A 23456-nucleotide genomic window follows, 5' to 3' on the forward strand; every position below is an offset into this window, starting at 1 on the left:
AGTAACAGAGTAAAAACAGTAGCTCTTTCCCCTTCTGCCCTCAGTCTCTCCAAATCAGTATTTTTTTTATTGGAAGAAAAGTCAATGTTTGATCTGATACTGGGAAACATCAGAAAAATAACCAGTTGGTTCTTGAAAATGCATGTGCTTGCTATTGGTGGGGGAATAGAAGTGTAAAGTGAGATGAAAAGCAGTGGTGAATTACACTTTTAATGTGATTAGGAAGTTCCTTTTTTTTTTTTTAAGCACTGCAACATTTGATCAAGAGTACTTTGTCATGGATTTTTGGTATATACACAAGGTGAATATTGCATTAGGTTTTTGCAATACCAGTAATTTGGCAACCATTGCCAGTACAGTTTGAATTTGCTATTAATGGTGTGATAATGGTGGGGAAAGAACCCTAAGGTGGCTAGCCTTTTCTTAATGAAGAGACTGCTGATTGTTTGGAAAGATTCCCCTTGAGTACTGATGCATATGGAAACTCCCCCTTAAGTACTGATGCATATGGAAACTGCTCTTAGCCTGAAAGTGCAAATCTCTTGTTTTGTCTGGCCTGTCTGCCCATCGCAAGTACCAATAGGACTTGATTCCTGCCTGAACTACGCTGCAGCTCTCAAAGGTCAGCTCATACCCGGGCTTGTGTGAGAGGTTAGTTTTGCAGAGCAGATGGGCTCCTAAAACTTTTATGGTCTCCAGTCAAATCACCTCAAGCTGTAATCTCATTAAATCTTAAGTGAATCAGTGGGTCTGGTTATTACTTGAAAGCAGAGTTACAGGAAGCGATGTTCCTGATGCAGTAGGTCTGTCTTGGTAGTAAGCTACCAGAGGTACTTGCCTGTGTGTGGCTCTTAACAGAGCAGCTTTGCTTTGATAGCAAAGGTGGTATGTGGGGTGCAGCAAGTTAACCTTTTGGTAGAGGACAAAGGTAGGGATGCAGCTTTCCTTGAAATCCTTATTGTGATAACTTAAGGAGTTTTAGTTCTTCTCTGCACTTTTGATCACACACCTATTACAACTGTCCCAATAAACTATTTGTGTCTTAGAATAAATTAACCCAATAACTTACTTCCTGACAGCAGAGTGCTTAGCACTGTGCACACAGTTGCTGAAAGAACTACGTGACAACACTATCCAAAAGCCTGGCCACCTTCTTTTTTAATTCAGCATATTGTCTTTGGGAGTTCCTGTGCTAGAAAGCACTACATAGAAGAATATTCTAGAGGCAGGCAGGTAGCTTCCTTGAAAGTCTTTTGACCAAGCAGACTTGACTCAATAGGTTAATTGTCTTGCGCTTGGAAATCTGGTTAAACATGTTTTGTTCTTCTGCCTGGATTGCAGAAAGTATTTTTCTTTTTTTAGAGAATAAATCTAATCTATGACCTCCTCAAACTTTCTTCTTAGCAGGCAGGGGACATGTAGGACTAGTTTGGCAATACGTAAAAAATTAATGGTCATGGCTTAACATGTAAGACTTGTGTGTACACAAGAGTATTCATAAAAACTTCTTGCTGATTGTGCAGAGATAATATTTCTTCTGCCTTGCCTACCTGCTTCCTCCCGGGGGGGTGGGTGGGGTGGTGGATGACGGATGGGCAGACAGACAGGTGATGCACACTGTACCTTGTGTAAACCCAGCCTTTTGGTGAATTGGTGTATCTAAACTGCAGTCTGACTCCTGCCGTGCTTGTCAGAAATAGCATATTTCTAATGTAGATGTTCATGGTGCACTTTCACATGCTTTCACTGCAAGAATGGTCTCTTCCTTAGAATTGTATTATGTATAACAAGACAGTGCAGACTTTATAATAAAACAGCTTTTTTTGGTAGTAAGACTAGTGTGTATTTTTTCTCTTCAAGAATTGGGCAAGGATTTAACCTTCTTAGCCATCCCCTCTCCCTTCTTCCATTGGTAAAGTGAGTCACATTTGACTCTTGCCCTCTAGTTCAGCCTGTGGATAGCTTTTCTTCCCTTCACTGAATATTGAGCAAGCTTTCTATATTTACACTTACCCTGATTTAAAGCTCAAACAAGGCTACAGCTAAAGTTTGGGGTAAGGCTAACTTGCCTGCACAATACAGAAGCAATCTAAAGCTAGTGTTCTGTGGAATGGTGGTTGCTGCTATTGAAAAGGCTGGTGCTTTCATTGAAGGATTCAAAGTATTTAAGCATTTTAAAAATTCAAAATACTTTCAAATTCTTAAGGTCCTTGAAATACATCACTGAACTATGACAGGGTAGCACCAAACCACTGTAGTTTGGTTAGACCAAAACTATAATGCTCTACAACAGAATTTATTTGGTGGCAGTATGAATAACATACACTATGTACTTGACCCCATGGGAGCCCCATGGAATGGGTTAAATATAGAGTGTGTCTATCAATCATAACTTAAACCTTAGCTGGGATGAAGATTGTCCTCACTCTCCCAAAACTGAACCTACTACTCAATAATGGTGTCTATGGCAAAATTATAGTGCAATTACTAGTGTTTCTTATTCATTGTCTGTAAGCACCTCAAATCTACCCTGCAGTTTGAAGGAGTAGTAATTCTGCTCTGCTTCAGTTTTCACTTAATTGAATATTCATCCTGGAATGCTTATCTCTTCCCACCTCTCCCAAATTCAAAAGGAAAGCAATCTTAAGTCCTCTCCATGAGGAAAAGGGCTGTTATAGTAGGACACTGTGCAGCACTTAATCTATGACAGAAAAGCAGAAAGTTCTTGTTTGGTTGTGGTGGTGGTGGTGGGAGAATTAAAAAAAAACCCACACTACTTCATTGGGGAGGAAAATACAGGTACGAGCAAGTTTAAAGCCTATATTTTACCAGTTTGGAAATAAGTGTGGGGCAGGTAAGTGATTAATTTAGAGTTCTGATACTTCTGATGTCTTGCTGTTTGCCTCTCTGGCAACAGAGCAGAAGCTAGAGATGTATGAAGAAGACACTTAAATTGTCCATCAGGACTTGGCTTAAATCTTCAGATAGAAATAAAAATGTCTCTAATTTTGTGTTAATGGCTTGTAAACAAAGGTTTATCTGTTGTGCTTACTGTTCTATAGTGATGGAGAAAAAATTATTCTGAGTAAATACTTCTGACTTCCCAGAACAGATCTCCTTGTTCTTAGATATTTTTTTCTTTTATGATTTACAGTACCTTTTTGGCAGTAACTGCAGAGCTGTGTCATTATATGATAGATGGACAAGAATTTACTCATTCACTCGCAAGGGATTAAAGAGTAACCTGCAGTAATGTTTGTTATATGATTATTGAAATGCCCTGTGGCTGTTAAGACAGCTAGGTCTTCCAAAACAAACATTAAATACTAGAGTTCAGTTGGAAGTAATACTGCACTAGCACCCATAGGATAACGCTTTCATGAGGAGTCTTTCATAAAATGTGACTGTATAATCCTCCTTAAAATTAGGAGGAATTGTAACAAGTGTATTAATCTGACAAATTTAGTCTGGCATTCTACTACAAGCAGCAAAGCTTTGATCCTCATGGACAACATTGTTTCTCTGAATAAGATACTCCGGTGTTATGTGCCAAGTCCTATGCTGGGAGCAGATAATGATTATTTTTGACATGGATGGTACAATTTGATGGTGTTAGCTGAGGAACCCTGATACAGTGTCTATATAATAGGCTTTTAGAAACTACTACCTGGGTCTGGAGCAAAGCAATTTTTTTTTTCTTTCAATGCAATCCAAATTTGTTTTTGCTTAATTAAGATTCCTCATTTATGAGGAATCCCAACCGAAACCTCAACATGTCGTAATTTTTCTTCCTGCTCTGAAACATGTGTACCTAAGCTAGTAAAAATTTTATACTTGCATATTTTTAGTGTGAGCATTTGAGAGGATGATGGTATAGAGGGAGAGCTTGAATGCTTTTTGAAAAGATACCTTCCAAATGTTCATGTTAGCCATTTTTGGGTTTCAGTGAAGAGAAGTTCCTTCAAAGGCCTTATTCTGTAAGGACTTGGTATGTGGGTATATAGTTGTTGTAAAAATAGTGTTTGGGACAGAGTAAGGCAAGAGAAGCAGGGAAGGCAAAGAACAGAGCGGGCCAATTCAGTGCTGTCTTTGTGCTTTCCATGAAACCTGTTCCACATAAGCAGTAACTAAAAACATTGCAGTATAAAACACTTGGAATGGGTTTATATGTCAGTTTTCCCAGACAACCGTCTTGCCTGTACTTCCTAATAAAAGGCTATAGTTGGTCATATTCACTTTGACCTGAGTTTGATGTGCATATGGCACTGGTGGTAACTGGACTTGTTTAACAGGCATGGATTGTTTCACAATTAAAGAAGGAAAAAAAAAAAAATTAACAGCTCCTGCTGTGGGGGTTCAGTACCATGGCTGTTCTTGTTACAGCTTTCCTCTGAAGACAGAAGAGGTTCAAGGCAGAAGTGGGAGGAACAGCAGAACTGCGCTGTTCCCATCAGGCGTCCAGGCTGCAGTGGTAGCCAATGCCTAATGCTGGGGTGGTGGGGGGAGAAGGAGAGGAGAGCAGGATGACACTTCCTTCCCTCTCCCCTGTCTGCCTCACACGCTTGGCCAACTGGGCAGTTTCCCACTGAGAAAATGTGTGAGGAAGGAGGAATTCTTTCCTATAATATCCCAGGTTATGCCCCAATACATAAATTTATATTACTGTGCTTTGTTTTTACTCTACGTAGTTTAAACTGCCATAGGATCACTATGGTTCTGTTTAAATTTAGAAACCGATAGAGGTATTTTAATTTTTTTGTAGATGCAAGAGTAAGTCTTACCACAAGGAGTCATTGCAAGAAGCCTAATCCCTTCAGTAATTGCTATATCTGTAGTGATAGTAGCTTGTATAATACTAGGTAAATACCTGTTGAAGAGCCGATACTGGAAGTGTGTGTGTGGGATGACGATGATGGGACAGTGTCTTGTACAAGTATGTGGACTGATTTGCCTACCAGGCTATTATGCAAACTGCAATTACCAGAGTCTAATAGCGGTGGTGTTAGAAATCTGAATTGCTTCATTTTGCTAAATGTATGTTAACAACCCTCTTTGTTAAAAGGGCTCTGAGATTTGTTATTCTGAAGGTTGATATATTTTTTCCTTCATCTTAACACAAACCCTCCTTTTTTAAAAAGGTCTAGAGAGATGCTTTTTTAATTCTGTAGAGATTATGTAACGTTATTAAAATTAAAACGAATAAGGGGTACAGAGACAAACCTCACCCAAATAGAGTATGCACTTGAAGATAGAAATTAAAGATGTTGAGCACCTCATACTTCTGGTTTTATAGTAATGGTACTTCCATATAAAAATGGCTTTATCTGAAACTTACTACTTTTGAGCACTGTTCTCCACTAGTTGTTTTGACTCTGGGTTCTTGTGCTCTTCCCCTGTTGTTGGCAGTAAGGCCACACAAGCAAGGGGGAACAACTAGACAATAAAGCTGCAAAGTGGGCTCAGAATTCATAATTGCTTTGTTTTCTAGTACTTAGTTTTCTAGTATTCTCTAGCTACTGCGGTTTGAATTGCAGGCTAAATTCACATGATGGTTAAACTGTGGGAGTTTTCAAATGTGCACTTTCAGTGTTTTTTCTTGTAACTAATAAGTAGTAGATGATGTAATTGAAGCATTACACTATGTGAAAGAATAAGCGCAAACTCGCGTTCGAAAGAATAAGCGCAAACTCGCGTTCGAAAGAATAAGCGCAAACTCGCGTTCGAAAGAATAAGCGCAATTTTTCTGAACCAAGATTTTTTTTTAGTACTACCTAAAACAAAAGAAAAACCTACAAAAAACCACCAACCCAAAAACCCCACACAAAACAAAAAACTGAGTTAGAACCTATCACAGAGTTAAAATGGGTAAAGCCACAGTTTCTCTGGATAAATGTATTCTTTCTCCTCATACTCATTTTTTTTTTTCCCCTAACAATTGAGCATTATGGATTTAAGATGCCTAGCCTGATAGGCTTTCTGACCCCCCAGAGAAGCCCTGTAAAAATATTAATGGGAATCTGTTGCACCAAAGTAAATTTTCTTGGGTAGTGGCGGTTTGACTACAGACTAGCTCTATAAGAAAATTAATCCTACAAAAGACCTGTTTGTGCTGGGATCAGGAAACTGCTCTGGCAAACTGCACGCAGCCCATCAGCTTAAGATGTTGTTTCACAATTGACTTGTCTTCAGCATGAAGACTAGGTGGCCCTTGAGTGAAATCCAGGAACTTTAGGGTTTGTTTCTCTTCACGCTCCCTTCCCCCATCAAATCAAAAGGAGTAAGGTTTGTTTTCAGTATATTAAGAGACAAAAACGTTTTCTAGCTATTTGTTTGCAAGGCATATAATAGCATCCTTGCTGTCAGCTTTCCATGTGAAGGTCAACAGTTGCCAAGGACCTGAATGGAGGTAGTGTTCTCTGTAGTGGTGTAGGAACAGCATGGAGTTGAGGAATATAGATTTTTTTTTTTTTTTTGAGAGGCGAGGTCTATACTGACGTTAGTCACAGAGGAGGACGCAGGAGCCTCGAGTGTACCCTGACTCCTATTCTAACCCTTTCTGTGTATAGAAGGAAAAATTTCAAAAGCTCTAATGCTGAGCTGTGCAGGAAAAGGGAAAATATGTTACGTAAGGAGTTTGTAGAGATGTTGAAGTTCGTTGGTTCTCTCTAAGAAACAAAACACCATGTGCAATAGCAAAGCAATTGTCAACCCATTACGATTTACAGCATCACTGAAGTCACGGCCAAGCTTTGGCGGGAGAACTGTAAGACACTCTAGCTTTTCAGAGAGCTGAAGAGTTAGGGAGGCTCAGTGAAGGATTTGCAGGGACTTAAAAGCAGTGACTTGGACAGATGGGCTTGGAAGTGGAACTGGGTCCTGACCCACTCTAATGTCTGCTTCCACAGCAGGCTGTTAGCTTGCTTGCTTGAACTGTTGAATATTTAGATCCACCCACTGTCCCCTGTGCCAAGACCACCCTGCTGCTACTCGTGTCATGTAGATTTGGCACAGAAGCTGCATTTAAACAGCTAATGAGTTGCATGTTGAAGCACAGGCTGGTCTCCCCTATTGAAATCTGTAAAAGAGCTGACTTATCACTGGCTAAGTAATCTACTAGCTACTGATGCTATCGCATCTTTCCATAGACTGTCTGCTTTACCTGCTTTAATGCTGAAGCAGATGCTGTGACTTCTAAAACAAGTGCAGATTTTCTTACCCCAAACAATTTCTTTGAAAGAAAATTGCAGAATGTAGAATTGCCATTATGCAGTAACTAAATGATGGCCCACTGTGGGATAATTGCACATCAGAAAAATATTAAGCCTTGCTTATCCCTATTTAGGAAGAATTGGAGTGATGAGTTAAGGTGGGTGTGAGATGTTCTTTCCAGTCCATCAATAATGGGAACCTCTGTGGTAGTACATCAGATCAGCTGGCCAAGTTACCTTGCACCCAAGAGCTTTTAGAAAGCTAGCTGACGAGATGTTAGTCTTTACCTGGGCAGATTCCAGGTGAGTGGTGTAGTGCTCCCTCTGTATTTAGAGTGGATGAACAGGGGGGTACTGCAGCTGGCAGAAGTGCTGCTGTGAGAAATGCTTGGGGTGCTGCAGTTCCAGGGCTTCAGGTGGGTGGCTATAACCAGGAGCTACAGTCATCACATGAAGTTTTATGAAAAAGACGTTAACTCAAAACACAGAAGACCTGGAGCCAGCAGATCCTTAAACCAACTTTGTCAAAGGTGTGACTTCCTGTCTCCTAGCCCCAGTTTGCAGCCTGTTGTCGCACCATTGTAGTGATCATGTGGCCTTCAGAGTGAAGTGGATCTTGATTGGCACTTCTAACCCAAGTCTTTGAATTTCCAAATGCTGTTTGCATTGGCAAAGAAACTTAAATGGTCTCTGCTCCACTCCCAGCTGACTGTTAATACTCACTGGATTTTCTAAACTTGATTAATGGAACAGTGTGTCTTCCAAAAAAACCTTTGCTTTTAATCTAGATGATTTGACTGACCCAACATTGTCATGTCACCACTCTCTAAAATATGCAGCTGTTTTTACTGGCTTCATGACATCATAGCAGGATTGAAGAAGGTAAACATCAAGAATTTTAGGAGTATGGTAGTCTGTTTGGCTTTAACAGCCTGTTTAGCTTATCAGACTCAACTCGGTCTCTGGTTAGATACTATTCTTCCAGTTAGAACTTGAGATGAACGCTATCAGTGAGAAGATTTACACTGATTTCCAGCTGTGAGGTTGGCGAGGTACCAGAACTGAACCACATAGCTTAGCACTGTAGCTCAGCTGATAGTTAATAGATAGTTTTCATCAGATTTCTCCATGTCCTTAGTTGTGGGTTCTTCTTCCTCCCTTGTGCTGGCCCTACTGCTATTCTGATCCCAGGGTCAGCTGATTGAATAAACCATTTTCTAAAATTAATTTTCTGGTGTTTGTAAAGATCCCCAAATCTCTTCACTGAGACTGGAGGAGCAGTGAAGGGGGGAGGAAAGGAGGAAGGCAGGAGGTATAGGGCTTCCTCTTAGAGCGGCTGTGAGTTTAATTGTGGAGTGAAATGACAGGCCTTGTGGTTCACATTGGGAGCAGTGCTGGTTAGATTGGGGGTTTTATAAGGGAGCTTCCTTCCCCCTCACATGCTGGGCCTGTGTGGCTGAGAAGCTGGAGCAAGGAGCAGAACCCACTGGAGCATCTGGGGAAGGAAGGGTATTAACACTAGCGCTGGAAAAAAATGCATGTGGAGTTACAGCTTTATTTCCTACAAACAGACTTGCGTGAGTCTTAGTCATCTGTTAGCTGGGCTTTTATTATCCCATGTGGGGTAAGGAAATAAAGCTGAATTTAACAGAAGGGCTGAATGATCCTCTTGCACTTGATGAACTTATAAATGGACCAAAACCCATCTCTGTTCATCCAGGTGGCAAAGGAAGGTAATAAATAGCAAACTGGTTTCATTAATCCCACTTGGTACAACTTCCTGTGCATACGGCATGCCCTATGTAGTATGGGCTGTAATGCTTCAAGGTGCCCATGTTCTTGTAGAAACTTTATTGTTAGAATATTGACCTGAATTTGAGAATTAACTCTTTTGTCTGCTGTGGAGGCCTTCTGGAGCTGGTGTACCATTTCCCATTACCGCTGGATGTAGTGAGGAAAATTGGTGTTAAGCCAGCCAGTCTCTTCTAAACCAGAGCATTAAGTCAAAATACAGATTCTAAAAGTAATTTGATCATTAACTGGTACACAGAAACATGATGGTTTTTAAGTATCTCTGAAAGCAAAATCTTTCAGATATACTGGGAAGTAGCCCGTAGTTCTGATGTGTATCACATGGCTTGCTCGTACCTTCAGTCTTTATATTTTGTATTTAAATTTCAAGCCTTACATCAGTGCAGAACTTAATGTTCCTAAAACTCTGATCCTGGTGTGAAGCAAGTTAATTGTCACAAATTGCTACTAAATGGAAACTAAGGACCTACTACAGAGTAAAAATATTACCTCTTAAACTTGCAACAATTAGCTGCACCAAACTCTGAACCAGTCATCCTGGGTGGTGTATTTATATATGCTGTTAAAAAAAGAGTAACTGCTGCATGCATGATGCAGGGAAGCAGCTTTTTCTCCAGTTGGGGGTGGGGTGGGGCCAAAACAAACAAAACACAATGCTGAGGGAGGAGGACCAAAATTCATTGGAAAATGAGTTTATACTAAATTCGTAGTCATCTAAGCTTTACACACTACCTAACAAAGCCACTGGTGTTTGAGTTACTGTCAAGGGAACTAGATAATAAAACACCTTTAGTAATGGAAAACTTTAGACTGACTATGGTAAGTATGATTTTTTTGGTCATAAACTCTCAAATGCTGTACTGAAACTTTTCCAAAAGCAGAAACCAAGAGGCTACTGTTTTGTCTGTAGATTTTTTTTTTATTGTTGGTTAAGATTACAGAGTAGTTTTTAGAGCGTCAGACTTATATTTTAAAATAATGACCTTATGTGTTGCTGCCTTGTACAAATTCTTAACTCTGTAGGCTTAAATCAAATCATTGCAAGACACTAAAATGTCATGACAGAAAACAAATGCTTAAACATGGTTAGATTTCACAAGCTTTATTGATAACTTCATGCATATATGCTCTTAAACATGCTCCGAAATGAGAGAAATCAAGTGTTTGCAAGCTGGGAGGAGAAGGGCGCTGTGAGTATTGCTGAAGGAACACTTATTTAAACACAGGTTAAGGATAAGCCGCCTCAACTGCTGTTTCTGCTGAATTTTCCTCTGTCATGGTGCCTACCACATTCCATTGCTTTTGTCTGGGCTTGGTATTTGGGAAATTTTGGTGAGGGCTGGAAGGGGGGGGGGCGGGGGGGGGCGGGCACGGCACGCTGGAAGCTGGTCAGCAGTAAGGAGAGGAGCGCTGGTGTGGGAATTGTGGAGTGGGGTCAGGGTTTAACTTTAGTGGCCATTCATCAGATGATGATTGATTGCTGTGCAGTCCCAGGGGACGTTTAACAACATCTCCGCCCATCCCCCTGCCCCCTTTGAAAGCAGATGGACCAAAAAATGGGGAGAGCGACACCCAGGAATTCCTGCTGTTGTAAAATGTTTTTACGGTGCACTGTACAGCCTTTCCTGAAGCAATCACATTTATGGCCTTGCTGTTGTATTTCTTGGGCTGCTGTGGCTGTAAAAGATGAATAGCCCTGTAATATGGTTCACTGATTCTGTTTAAATTGAAGTAGGCTCCCTTTATTGTTTTGTGTCTAAAATTGTATGCCACCAATTCAGGAAATATTTCCTGTTTGGGAAATAATCAACCCATAGCTGATTTATTTTAAAATAAATCACTTTTAACTATCTCTAAAACTATTCCCTTCTTGCTTCTGACTTATCTCTTCATTTAATTTTGGTGGAAATTCTAAAATACTAATTAATGTAGTGAAGCAGTTCTTTAAAAAAAAAAAAAAAAAAATACTAAACTTGCTTATGAACCTTTTTTTCCTTACTAGATAGTTACCAAAATGGGTGTTGGAAAGGCACCAGTTTTTTTATCTTGAAACAATTGTATTTTTTCTTAATTACTTATTAATTACTACAGAAACAAACAATTCATTAAATGCAATTTACACAATTCTGAATTTCTTTGAAAGGAGAAATCTGTCTCTGCTTTCTTCTCATTTTTCTCTTGCTGCATATCAGAACACTTGTGTGGTTTGGAAAAAACAGCATGTTTGAAGGCTTTTGCTTATAAAACAGTTTTTTCATACATTTGGGAAAACAGTGAAAATAACAGGACAATTAATTTACAGTCAAAAGATCCATCAAGCTGTATCATCTCTGCCTCTTCAGATAAGGCAGAGGGGGGGAAGTTTTAGGACTTTTAAGTAGTGTGTGTGGTTTTTTGTTGTTTTTTAAGCTGAGTATCATAAGCTGATCTTTGTTATGGAAGACTTAGTATTACTCTTCCCTTCCCTTCTACTACCCCTGCCCATCCACATTTCAAGATCAGTCTTATTATTTTATTTGTCATATAATGAGCACAGAAGGAGCAGTAAGTTGCTATATTAACGGTGCAACTGAAACTTGGGGTGGCCTTTTCGTATCGCTGAGATTGGAAGAAGGAGAGGCTCTGCCAGCCTTTTAGGTACACAAGTGCATCAAATCTGAATTGAGAACACACTCTTGTATTGTCTTACTTCAATAGGACGCTATATTGTTGGTATGAGGGTTTTTTTGCAGGGGATTGCTTGTTTTGGTGGAGTCTTTTGGCTTATTTTCTTCCCCTTCTTTGTAGAAACAGGCATAGAAACTTCATCTAGCAATACGTGACCTTTATGGCCGTGACGTAGGGACTGGGATGCGAGCAGCCTTGAGCTTAACAATAAATGCCTGGTTGTGGTTGCAAGCGCAGGCAAGCTGGATGCTATGCTCCAAGCTGGCACAAATGCCCCTCGCTGTCGCACCCTGCACAGCTGGGTACTTTCCAGTTTAACTCTCTGGGAGTGTAGTCCTACTGCTTGGTAAAGCTGATGTGCAGCCTGTTGGGTGTTCCTGACGGCGAGTGCGTGAGATTCTCCACAGGAGGAGAATTGCCCTTCTGGTACCTCTGCCAAGTTGGGGTTTCTGTTGTAGGCTTTGTGTCCAGAAAGGAGTTTCTGGGGGGTTCCCAGTTTATCTTGAAGCTGGCTGATTCTTCCAGTTCCTTTCTGGTGACTAGCTCCCTTCCACACTGAGAGCAGTAGGGATTATGGGCTTGTGTTTTCTCGTGTGCATATTTAAGGTAGCTGTTTTAAATAACAGTGTAATGTTGGAGATCAGTCTATCACTGTCTACCTCCCTTCTCTTCACCCAAGCCTGTTAACTCTTTTGCTCTCAGACTTTAAATCTAGGTTGTTTTCACCATTTTGTTTACTAAGAAACAAATGTGAGGTTTTATCAATGGCTTTGTAGTGTTTACCCAAAAGACTTTTCCCCTGCCATGTTCTACATAATTGCATATTTCTGAAATGAGATTATGGCTCTTGTCTCTCTTCATTCTAAATTCTGGAGTGATGTTTTCCACCACGTTTTGGTGGGTGGCAAGAGGCAACTGAACAGCTTAAATTTAGTTTCTCTTTGGTTTGAACAGCTGGATGACTCTTTACCACTGGATGCTGTTACCTTGCAGCAGGAGTGCTTGGGTGATAGGACTGATCTTGTGGTGTTTTACCAAGCTTTTGCTTCTGGTGTTGACTATTTTGGAGGACTAATAACAGATTTAACTTACTTCTGGACTTCTGTCTGTTCATATGGTCACCATTTTCCTTTCAGCTGCTCTGCTTGATTGAGGCCCCAAATCCCTGCTGTATGTTTTTAAAGTATATCGAATTCATATGGCTTAACTTGATACCCTGTCTTGGTTTTCATTCTCTCTCAACTTCTCAGTTGTTTAAGTGGAGTCATTCAGCAACATGTAATAAACATTCCCTGTAATTTCAACAGCAAAATTACAGAACTGCATGAGCAAGTGAACATTGTATACAGATTTAGACAACCATAGTGTAAAGACAAGGAACCCTCTAGTTGAGGAAGATGATGCATTTGAATAACGCATTTCAGAGCCAAGGCAGCTTTTTACTTACAAAAGACAGAGGATCTGAGACACTGCTTGAGGGTTTAGCATTTGAACAGAAGCAAAACGTAACAGTCTGTTCCAGTTTCCCTACAGCAAAACTTAACTTAAAAAAAAAAAAAGGTTTTAGTAAAATCTGACATGTGTGCACAAACACACACATACCCCTTTGAGAAATTAATCCATATACCACTTCAGCTGTTGAGCTCATAGGAGCTTAAAATGTCACTTTATGCAGCACAGGCAGTCTTGAGGGAATCACCTGTCCTCTTCTCCCCCTTCCTTTTGAGGGAGAAGGGAAAGGGGGATGTTATGCACCATACCACGAACTGTTAGCTGGAATCAGGAGTGGCTGGATGACAGCTGTGAGAAGACAGGCATATCAAACACTTGTCCAATCTTTGTTCTGCTCTTGCTCCTTTCTGAGGTAGATTTCAAATAGCTGGTGTTGGAAAAACTGTACTATGAAACCTTGTTTGCCATTGTATAGTGGATTTTTGGCTCTTCCATGGTAATCTAGATTTTCTAACATTACACCCTAACAAAAATAGGGTATGCAGCTAAGAGCAAGACTTTGAATACAGAACTATATTGTGTTGAAACGTTGTGTTCCTTCACTTGTGTCTTTGAAAACAAAACAGCTGATTTCTGCTTGCCTCTAAGAAAACACACTTCATGGAAGATGCTATTTCTGTGTGCTGCTTCCCTCTACTGGGTGGAATGGGAACAGTTATGGCTGATGAATGGATCCAACTTCCTAGGCTAACATCTTGTGTAAGACTTTCATTGTGATTTGAATATAGGGGTTTTAAGTGCTTTGTGAATAGAATGGGGTTTCAGTGGTTACCCACAGTTCACTGTAGCATTCAAATGGGCATGCCAACGTTCCAGTCTTGTTCTCCTCCAACTCCAGTATCTCTAAGTATCACTAGCATAGAAACACTATGGCATAGCAAAGGTTTTTTTGCTTTGCTGTTGGGAGTGGCAGAAGGGAGTCTTGCCTTATGTTGTCACTGCCCTGAACATAAGGGATTTGTGCATTTTGAAAAAAATAGAGGATGGCTCTTGGGCATTCGTACATTGTCTTCCCCTTCTGGGAGGTGGGTGTGCTGGTGCTGCAGTTCTCCAGTGCAGTGATTGTTAAATAACCCACTTAAGAGAATGTGGTGTTTGTGTATGCAGGAAGAGTCTTCACCTGAAACTTGCCATAGATGACATCTCCAGTCTGCTAGTGTTGGCAGATGGCTTCCGCTCCTAAGAGGAGCTGATGTGGACACTCTTCCTAGTATTGTATTGCAAAGAAAACAATGATACTTCCATCTAACTGTTAAGAGTATGATTTGGAGCTTACTGGGAGGGATAGCTTTTCCTCTGTGGAGAAACTATTGTGAAGTCTTTACCTATTGCTACTGCCTCTAACCATCTCCTTTATAGTTGAGCTGTTGGATTTTTTTTCATCCTGGCGCTATTTTCTCTTTAATTCTTCATTAGATAGTGATACAGATTTTTTTTTTCTTTCAGGTACTGCATTTCTACTGTGATACCTGTTCTGTCCCCATATGTCGGGAATGTACCATGGGACGACATGTGGGTCACAGCTTTATCTACCTCCAAGATGCCCTCCAGGACTCCAGGACTCTCACCATTCAGCTCCTGGCAGATGCTCAGCAAGGACGACAGGCTATTCAAGTAAGATACTCCCAACTTGAGTACTTTATTTCCCCCCGCCTCTTCCCCCACAGCTTGTCTGTTACAGGGCAAGGTGTCAAGGCAAAAAGCCCTCTGCTTCTGCTGTCAGTCTTCTCACCCCTTCTGTTCTCTCAGATCTGACAGAAGTGGCTGTGGAGCTGAAAACAAAGTGCTGTTATATGAATTTTGCATTCTTGCAGCATAATCCTGTCATGTAAATCACAATATATATATGAAGCACTGTACAAATGCACTTGAGCGTGAAGCATTTTGAAGGAAGTTCTGATCTTGTATAGCAGTGCCAAGCCTGGTTTTGTTTTTACAACTGAGACTTATTTTCAGCTGTCTTTCATGCCTGTACAGCATCTAGCACTGTACCTACCTACAACTCTGGTTATGTCTTCAGTGTTGCCACCAAATATAAAATACTAATCAGCTGTTGGATTAGTGTGAAACTTCTAACCTGCCTGTGCAAAGGATCTGGAGCTATCTCCATGCAAGGATTACTCTGCACACACAGATGCATACTATAATGGCCTATTATTGCATTCTACCTCAGCTATGTTTTATAATACAAATATAAACACAGGGCAAGGACTGGAAGGAAGGTAGTATAGTGCTTCAAACTACAGAAGAAATTTACATAGGGAAGTAACCCGCAGGGATATGTAGATAGCTACTTTTGCTGAATAATATCGAGCAGTAACTGTTATATGATATTAGCAGTAGTTTTGCCTGTATAAGGAGACTTTGGATGGGGAAAGCATCATGGGAAGCTACACTCCACAGTACTGTCTTCTCATTTTTGTTAGCCTCAAATGGTCTAGATTTGAGCTGGATATTCTGAAACTCAACACTTCTATGTGGTTTAACTAATAAGATTTTTTTTTTTTTGAGTAAACATTGGTAGAATGCCCTGTGTAGGAAGTAAACTTATTTTCTGAATTGGGTGTGCTTTCCTGGCACATGCATGGTACAAACAATAATTAAAAAAAAAAAACAAAACCAACAAACCTTGTTGTCCACCCATCATTGCTTGTTTCTAGCAGATGAGGATTTCAGTGGGTCTCTTAAATTTTCTTGCTAAATAACATCTGTTAAATCTCTTCTTCCATTGTTGTTGGCAGTGACCACCCCTTCAGTCTCTCCTAGCTCACTTTCCTGCAGCGCTACGGAATTTGTGTACTCTGGGCAGGTTACTTGATGTAGGGCTTGTGTGTCTTGGGGACTGGCTGTTTTGAAGTTGGATCCCTTTCTGTAATGTGACAATTTTTCTGCCTCGCTGGTTAGTGAGAAGAAGCCATAACTTTTAGCCTGTTAGATAGCTATAACTCTTTTAAGTAAGCTTGTTCGCTGGGACAGGAGCAGCTAACTTTTCTCTCCTTAAGTCTTTACACCTGTGGAATGAAATAATAAGTATTATGATGGTATAGATATTGGACTGTTGTTGATGTCTCCCTTCAGCTTGTGATGTTAACTTGGTACAACGGAACAGCAAACACCAAGCTTTTGGAGCTGGATGGCTAATTTAAAACTCCATCTTAAAACAGAATCCTGCAAACCTTAGCTTCTTCCAAGATTTGTTTTAAATTGGATCATAAGGCTCTTCAGCAGTATCCGTACTGAAACATTTAACATGTCCTCAAAATGAGCAAGAAGAAAGGGATTGTACTAAAGAACCTCACTGGTGCAGTGTTGTGAATTTCTCCGGGCTGTCTTAGACAAGGGCTTGTCTGTTAGTAATTAAATTACTGCTTTTGACCTTCAGGGCTCTTAACCATTTAACTGGGGTGGATAAATCGGGGTGGATAAATCATCTAAGAAGGGACTGACTCTTAGAGTAGAAACTGGCAGAATATCATTGAGTACCACTCTACTACTACTGCATGAATGCTTTTGTGCCTGCTTGCTTCCTACTGGGTTTACTTTGCTTATTCCTCCCCCATTTCCTTCTGGCCTTTATGTTGGAGGCTCCTGCAGTTATGGTGACCTGACTACTTTATGATGGTACAGGTAAAGGGTGGGTGGTACTGGCTATGTTCATGAAACTCGAACAAGCAGCTCAACTGAAACTAGTTTGTGCAGTTTTGCCCTGGTCTAGCTACAGCCCATCCAGGTTCAGAGGCTATCTTGAAAGTGTTAACTGGGCAGCTTGTGTAAAGATTCTATAAAATGAACCGTGCTTTTCAATAATGAGTTGTCTTACTAGGTTAGTGGGCTTTTTAATCTGGACTGCTGTACAGAAAAAGGGTGTAGTGAGCAAGCAGATCAGTGATAAAGTTGAGGTGGTGGTAATTTGCGTGTGCATATGCAGGAATGGGAAGACTGTACAACTCAAGACAGCTGCTATCTAAGCAACCTCAGCAACAACTAGAAGAGCATGTGATGCAGTTAAAAGCAGAGGTGCCTGACTCAAAGGTTGATGCAGTGAGCTTGCTGCATAAGAAAGTTTTCAAGGAGCAGAGCTTCCCTTGTTCTTGGGATGATAGGGCTATGAAGCTATATAGTTATCCTAGGGAGGAGACAGCATGTCAGCATGAATTTAAAACAAACTCTAAAGTAACTAGACTCTAAATCAAAAGAAATTGGTTTGAGTGCTTTTGTTAAAGTTTGAAAACAGTCAACATGGAATTAAATGCCAGTACAAGCTGCAATATGGGGAACATAAACTGGAGCTCTGAGGCTTGAAAAGTGATACGGTGTAGTAACACTTCTTAGTGGGACTGATTCATACTGCTGTACTAGTAAGTCTTTCTTAATAGGCTCTGAAAGTGATAGCTCTCTGACATGAGATGTTGAGGATGAACAAGGGAGGGGTAGTTGAGAGTAAAGGGGGAAAGATGGAATTTGAAGGGCGTTGCAGGAGAGAGGAAATCAAGCCATGAGTCAACTGGCTGGAGAGTATCTGGTTAACCAAAGTTGAAGGCTTTTAGGAAGAAATGTTTATTTAAACTCTTCCTGCGGCTTTGGAGGAAAGATTGTTTTTCAGACTTTAAAAAAAAAAAAAAAAATGCTGTGAGTTGGGATACATTTCAGCCTCTTGATCTACTGAAGCCTGATCTAGTCTGTCGCTCCTGAAAAGTCCAAACCTCACTTTCCAAAGGACTTGAAGTCCTCTGTAAGAAATAGTAATCCTGGCAGCAAGAGGCTTGCTTTTTTCCTCAGTGAGGTTCTGCAGCAGTGGAGAGCTTCCCCTGCTTCCCCGTGCTGTGCTGGTCGTGGCCTGGATCATGCGTTTCTAAGCCCGTCCCTAACACAAGAACTTGTGCTTGTGTGCCTGAGTGGCGAGCTGATCCAGCTGAAAGGATAACCTTTCTGTAGGATTACTTTTTGGCTGGGTCTGCCCCCTGGCTGGTTCACTGCAGTGCTACCAGTACTGCCGATGGTGTCAGGGAACGGAGCAGAAACACCCAACTCTGTTGCTTGTAGGACCTCTTTCTTGTCTCAGTGGAAAGCTATGCTCTTGCTGGGATGCTTTTCTAGCCTTTTCAGAGACTTGAATTGATTCACAGGATGATATGAAAGCCAAAGTTGACATTGGATTAATAGGGTGGGGGGAAGCTGGATTGCTGCCTTTCTATATGGGGGAGGTTGCCCTGCTGCCTTGTTTTACCTCACGAAAGCGCACACGTCTTTCAAAACTTTTTCCAAGGACCCGGCCACGAACGTAAATCTGTTATGATGAAAGATAGATGGCTTCTTCAAAATGTCATGTTCTTAAAATAGATCTATACATGTGTAATTGTATATATGTGTGTGTGTAATCTAATGCACTTGCGTAACAGGAAAGCCTTAAGTGCTTATTCCCATTTAGAGTCAATTTCCAGGTGAACATGTTAAAATACAATTTGATCTGTTCATGTCAGTTGTCTTAAAAGTGGTTTTATTGGAAAACAAACATTCTTTCCTAGCTGAGCCTATAGTTGTTTTTGCTGGGATGTTTGACAGTGCAGGCTTCCATGTTTAAATTAATGCAGTGAGACTGGTTATGCGCAGAACATAGAGGGAGCCGCTCTCTTATCTACCAGCGTGAAAGGCTTAGGAGTTGGTGGTAAGGTGGGTCAGCCATTAAGGCAATGCCTCTTCTCTCCAAATTGTGGAGGAGGTGGTATGAAGTAGACTAACGCTTTTATTCTAAGGAAGGGGGGAGGGAGGTACTGTAAGAAACTTGGCCGGCCAGAGGAGGAAGCTGACCTGTTGCCTTGAGCCTCTGCCCTTCAGTGGAAGCTTCCCTGTGGGTTGCCATATGGATCTGTGCTGCTGGGAGGTCGATACCTGAGAAGGATGGCCCTGTTGTGCTGCAAGGGATTGTTCTGGGGTTGTCACATCAAGGTAGCTCAGGCACCCTTGTGTGTGGCTTTGAAGTCAGGCTTGCATGTTTGAGAATCTGAAATGAAGCTTTGTAAACAAAATGGAGTCAATTGTGCTTTTTGAAATCCAGGATTTATATCAACAGAGGCTGAATTTCTTTGTACTTCTGGTTATTCTTGTGTTGTGTTTTGAGTTCCTTAGTGTAACATGAGCAGATGGTTATTGGGAAAGATGGATTTGACATGTGTCACTGTCCAAACTACTGTTCTGCCTAAAACTTTAGGCAAAAAGCCTGTTCTTGCAGTACAAACCAAAGTGACTGTTGGTTTCGGACATGAGTTAACCTGGCCTCTAGTCCTCCCTCCATCAAAGCTTCTTTTAAAATTCTCTTTATGTGAGAATTTTTTTTAAGGGAGAATTTTTTAGCATTTTACACTTTTTAGACTGAAACCTTTAAGTTGGTCCAACTACTGTGACTTGTGCTATAGCTGCACCAATACTACTGCAAAGACACTGCTAAGCTTATTAATCCTAGTATCTTTACTGCAACTATAGTTTGTATAGGATCTTCCAATTAATTTTTCTAGTATAAGAACATTAGGAAGTTTAGATCTAGTTCTTGATGCTGGAGAAAGCTGGCTGTTATGTTCTGGTTGTTTTATCCTGCTCTGAAAACAGTGATAAGCAATTGGAAGAATTCTTTGAAACAAGCCCTCTGTATCCTTTTGTTACCATAAGGAATTGAAAACAAACTATTTAGGGATGGAACGCCTTTAGCATTTGGTGGAAGAGGGCTAACTTGAGATATACGGAAAGACTTCCTTAAGTTTTTTGGTTTTAATGTGCTTTTAAAAGCTCGGGGGGTTGCCAGAGAATATGCATCTCAAAGCTTTTTTTCCTCCTAAGCAGGATTAACTTCCTCTTAAATTCCTTTGTGTTTAAAGTGCAAGTCCTCCATATTGAGCTAGAGAATTGTGTATTTAAGGTTCTTTAGCTGTTACCTGTGGTCCATTCACTCACCCCTGAAATACTGAAGGATTCCTCTGAAGAAAACAGTTTGCTTTCAAGTTTGAATTTTCTCTCCAGAAGTTTGTACCTTCATTGGAAAACTTAGACTAGCAAACTTAAATATTGGAATTAATGCCTGAAAAATTATACCTCCGTCCCATCTTTGGATGGATGGAATTAAAAATCCTAAGGACCTTTTCAAAAATGCTCATGCAAGCTAGCGTTGATAGGTTGCAATACAGTTACCATAAGCAGCCTTTACACATCTCATGGTGTTGCCACAGTGGTGTGTTGTGCCGCAGTTTGTTCAAATGTATAATTTTCTGAATTGATATAACCTATCATCATGGCTCAGCATCTGGATTAACAGGCTCTGCTGTTTCAGAGACATAAGTTAGCCTCTTTAAATAACTGTGTGCTGTGTGGACATACGGATTTTAATTTGGGTATTGGACTGTGGAAACCATGCAGTGAGGACATCAGCACCGTTACAGTAGCTCTGGATTTCTTGTTTGTAGTCCGTCAGAGCATATGCTTTGTAACGGATTTTCTTTCTCCTGGAGTGTTGTATGCTTCTAATGATTTTTCATTTACAAAAGCAGCACTAGTAAAAACCTGGAGTAGTGATATTTCTAGAACATTACACTTAAAAATTCCCATGGAATATTTAAGTTAAGTAAAGATTAAATTGTAGAAAGCTTTTTGTTAACTTGAGGCTCCAGTTCCTAATGTCCAATAGAAGACAGGAAATGTGAAAAATGGCTGAAAACTGCCAGTCTACAAAATGGCAAATCCTGATTTGGGCCCCACTGTAGTCAGCCCAGATATCCAGAAGTGCAGCCAAGTTCTATGATACTACTTTGCTACTTCTGGCTCTTAAGTTTCTTCATAGCTTTGTGTCGTAGCATCAGTTGCCATGTCAGAGCCACTGTAGCAAGCTCATTACTAGTTTTTTACCCAGGTGTTTAAATGTAGCTAAAGGGGAGCTCACAGAGGTGCCCACCTAAAGGGGGCTCGCAAAGGACACCTGGGGTCCAATATGACTTTGCTCTTCACCTTTTACTCAAAACTGGCTGGAGCATGTAGGAGCTGGCCAGGCATGCCTGGGTCTGCCGTCTTGTCCTGGAAAGGAGTGTTTGGTTTAGCATGTTGTATGTAGGCGCTGGCGCCCTGGGTGCCAGTGACACTTACATAGGGGTGTGTTTATGCAGAGCTAGGTCTAATAAGATGTAAAATGCTGTATGAATTATAGGAATAGCTACCTTGCGGTGTTAACAAAGTAGCCTTTTTGGTTTGTGCAAAATGTCCAGAGAATAAAAACTGAGACCTGCACCTTTAATAATTCTCATTAAATGCTTTGAAATCTGAAAGTACAGGTAATACTGCATGTCATTGTCCTCTTCTCCTGAAGTATGTGTTTTGAGTGTTGTTTGCTATTTGGGTAGGCTTACAAAGAGTAGGAAATTCTGAAATGTGCTGGTAGCAATAGCTAGTGATGATGTCTGTATTGCTTTCCTTCATGAAAACATGCTTGTCTGCCCCACTGGAAGCTCTGTTTGCAAGGTTTCCTTTTGTTGTGGCCCTCTGGAACGTATCGCCTGCACAAACACTGTCATTACTTAAATTTTACTCTGAGGAATTGGAAGTACCAGTTTCAACCCTGAAGTTTACAAGATACATTGCAAAGTCCTTTATTAACAGAAGGCACTGGTGACATCTCTAATAGAACGGGGAGTGTATTGGCCATCTTTGGGCCCCTGGGAAGTCACGAGTGAATAGGTACAGCTGCAAATAGGTGATTTACTGTATCAACCAACAGCAGGAAACAAAATAGTTGTTACCCATCTCAAATTCAGTAGCCCAACGAGATGCTCTGTTAAACACAGGCCTTGTCTTCTGTTTCCCAAGCATGTGAACTGGCTGACTGTCTCATTCACTACCACTGGAATAATTATGACATACCGTGAGGAGAGTGCATCATAAAACTGCTTTTCTTTAAAAGGATTTGTTGTTGAAAAGATTGTGTGGTGCCTGACCAGGACAAGAAATGCTTCTGCTTAACATGTTTCCTAAGAAGTTGACCTCTCTGAAGGCAAGTTCTGCACAGGAAATGTCTGCAGAACAGCAGGAGAGAGTTATCATGGCAGCACTTTGATATCTTACAGTAATCAAAGAGAACAAGGGATTTCCATGTAAAGAAGGCTCCCGAAAGTTGTACTTAAAGCTCTTGGCTTTTGCTTCCGATAGATAACTTGCCTATTACGTTCCCTCTGCACCATACCACTGCCTGCTGCTGTGTGTTTGATGCTGGCCAGCCTTCCTAGGCTGTTCAGCCTGTTTTTGGCAGAGTGCAGGATCATGTGAATTTCACCAAAACTTTGCCAATATCCTGGACAATATTAGAGCCTTGGTGTTTTGGACATTCTTCATTGATCTGGGCTGTTCAGACTCAGGCAAGTAAAAACAAATCCAGATTATGACATGAGTTGTTGGTAGAAAACCTTGTGCTGTTGAGTACAGTTACTTGCCCTACCATAACTGGTTCCTACAGATGAAAGATCACAGTATCCACAGAAAATTAATACCTCTCCTGCTATGATGGAGTTCTTGAAAGGTGGCCTCTGGTTTTGGTGAAGAATTGTGAGGGAGGTTGAGATTGCTATAAGGTATGAGGAAAGCATACACACAGATCACTGTCCTAGTAAGTACTGCTGTACAAAAAGCTCAAACGAGCAAACCAAGACTTTCATGCTTTCACAGACATGTTTGCTAGAATTGGAATATGAGTGGATAGCATAATTTCCCTAACAGCTCTCAAGGAGATACCTGTTTCTCTTTGCAAGAGAAGGAGGGTGTTTTGCTGTACTTGACAAGAATCCAGGTCTGTTTTGGAAGAAAAACGTATCTTCCCTGCAGTAGAAGCTGGTTCTGTATTTGAATGGCAAAGTAGAGATGATAGAGGCACAGTATTCTTACATGTGGACTTTTCCAGCTAGGACTGAGACTTACTGGCTTTTATGAAGCCTTAATCTGTGCCCAGTTGTGACTTCATGTCTGCTGTGCTAATTGTTGTAATGAGATTTTCACTTTCTGTCAACTTGAAGTGTTGAGTCAAATTTGTCTGCCAGAAGCTTTGTGTGAAGGCAGGTCAGGTCTGCCTCCAGTGGGACTGGGATACTTAGGCTGTCCATGAGTTTGAAGACATTCCCTGTTGAAAATGTAGGTAAGATGACTGGGGAGTTGCATGAAGGAGGAACAGCTGAAATACTGAGCCCTGTGCTGCAGAGGGGCTGTCAGGTAGCACTCCTATTTTCCTCTGCCAGT

General features: G+C 40.9%; 1 protein-coding gene across 1 annotated transcript in view; it reads left to right on the plus strand.

Annotated features, from left to right (window-relative positions):
• TRIM71 (tripartite motif containing 71) overlaps positions 1-23456 on the plus strand; it is a 57773-nt gene that overhangs the window by 27647 nt on the left and 6670 nt on the right. The window contains exon 2 of the mRNA XM_076332315.1: positions 14646-14813. Within this exon, the coding sequence (XP_076188430.1) occupies positions 14646-14813 (168 nt within the window). The remainder of the gene's footprint in view (positions 1-14645; positions 14814-23456) is intronic.

The sequence above is a fragment of the Aptenodytes patagonicus genome, chromosome 2 (assembly GCF_965638725.1).
Source record: "Aptenodytes patagonicus chromosome 2, bAptPat1.pri.cur, whole genome shotgun sequence".
Taxonomy (NCBI): domain Eukaryota; kingdom Metazoa; phylum Chordata; class Aves; order Sphenisciformes; family Spheniscidae; genus Aptenodytes; species Aptenodytes patagonicus.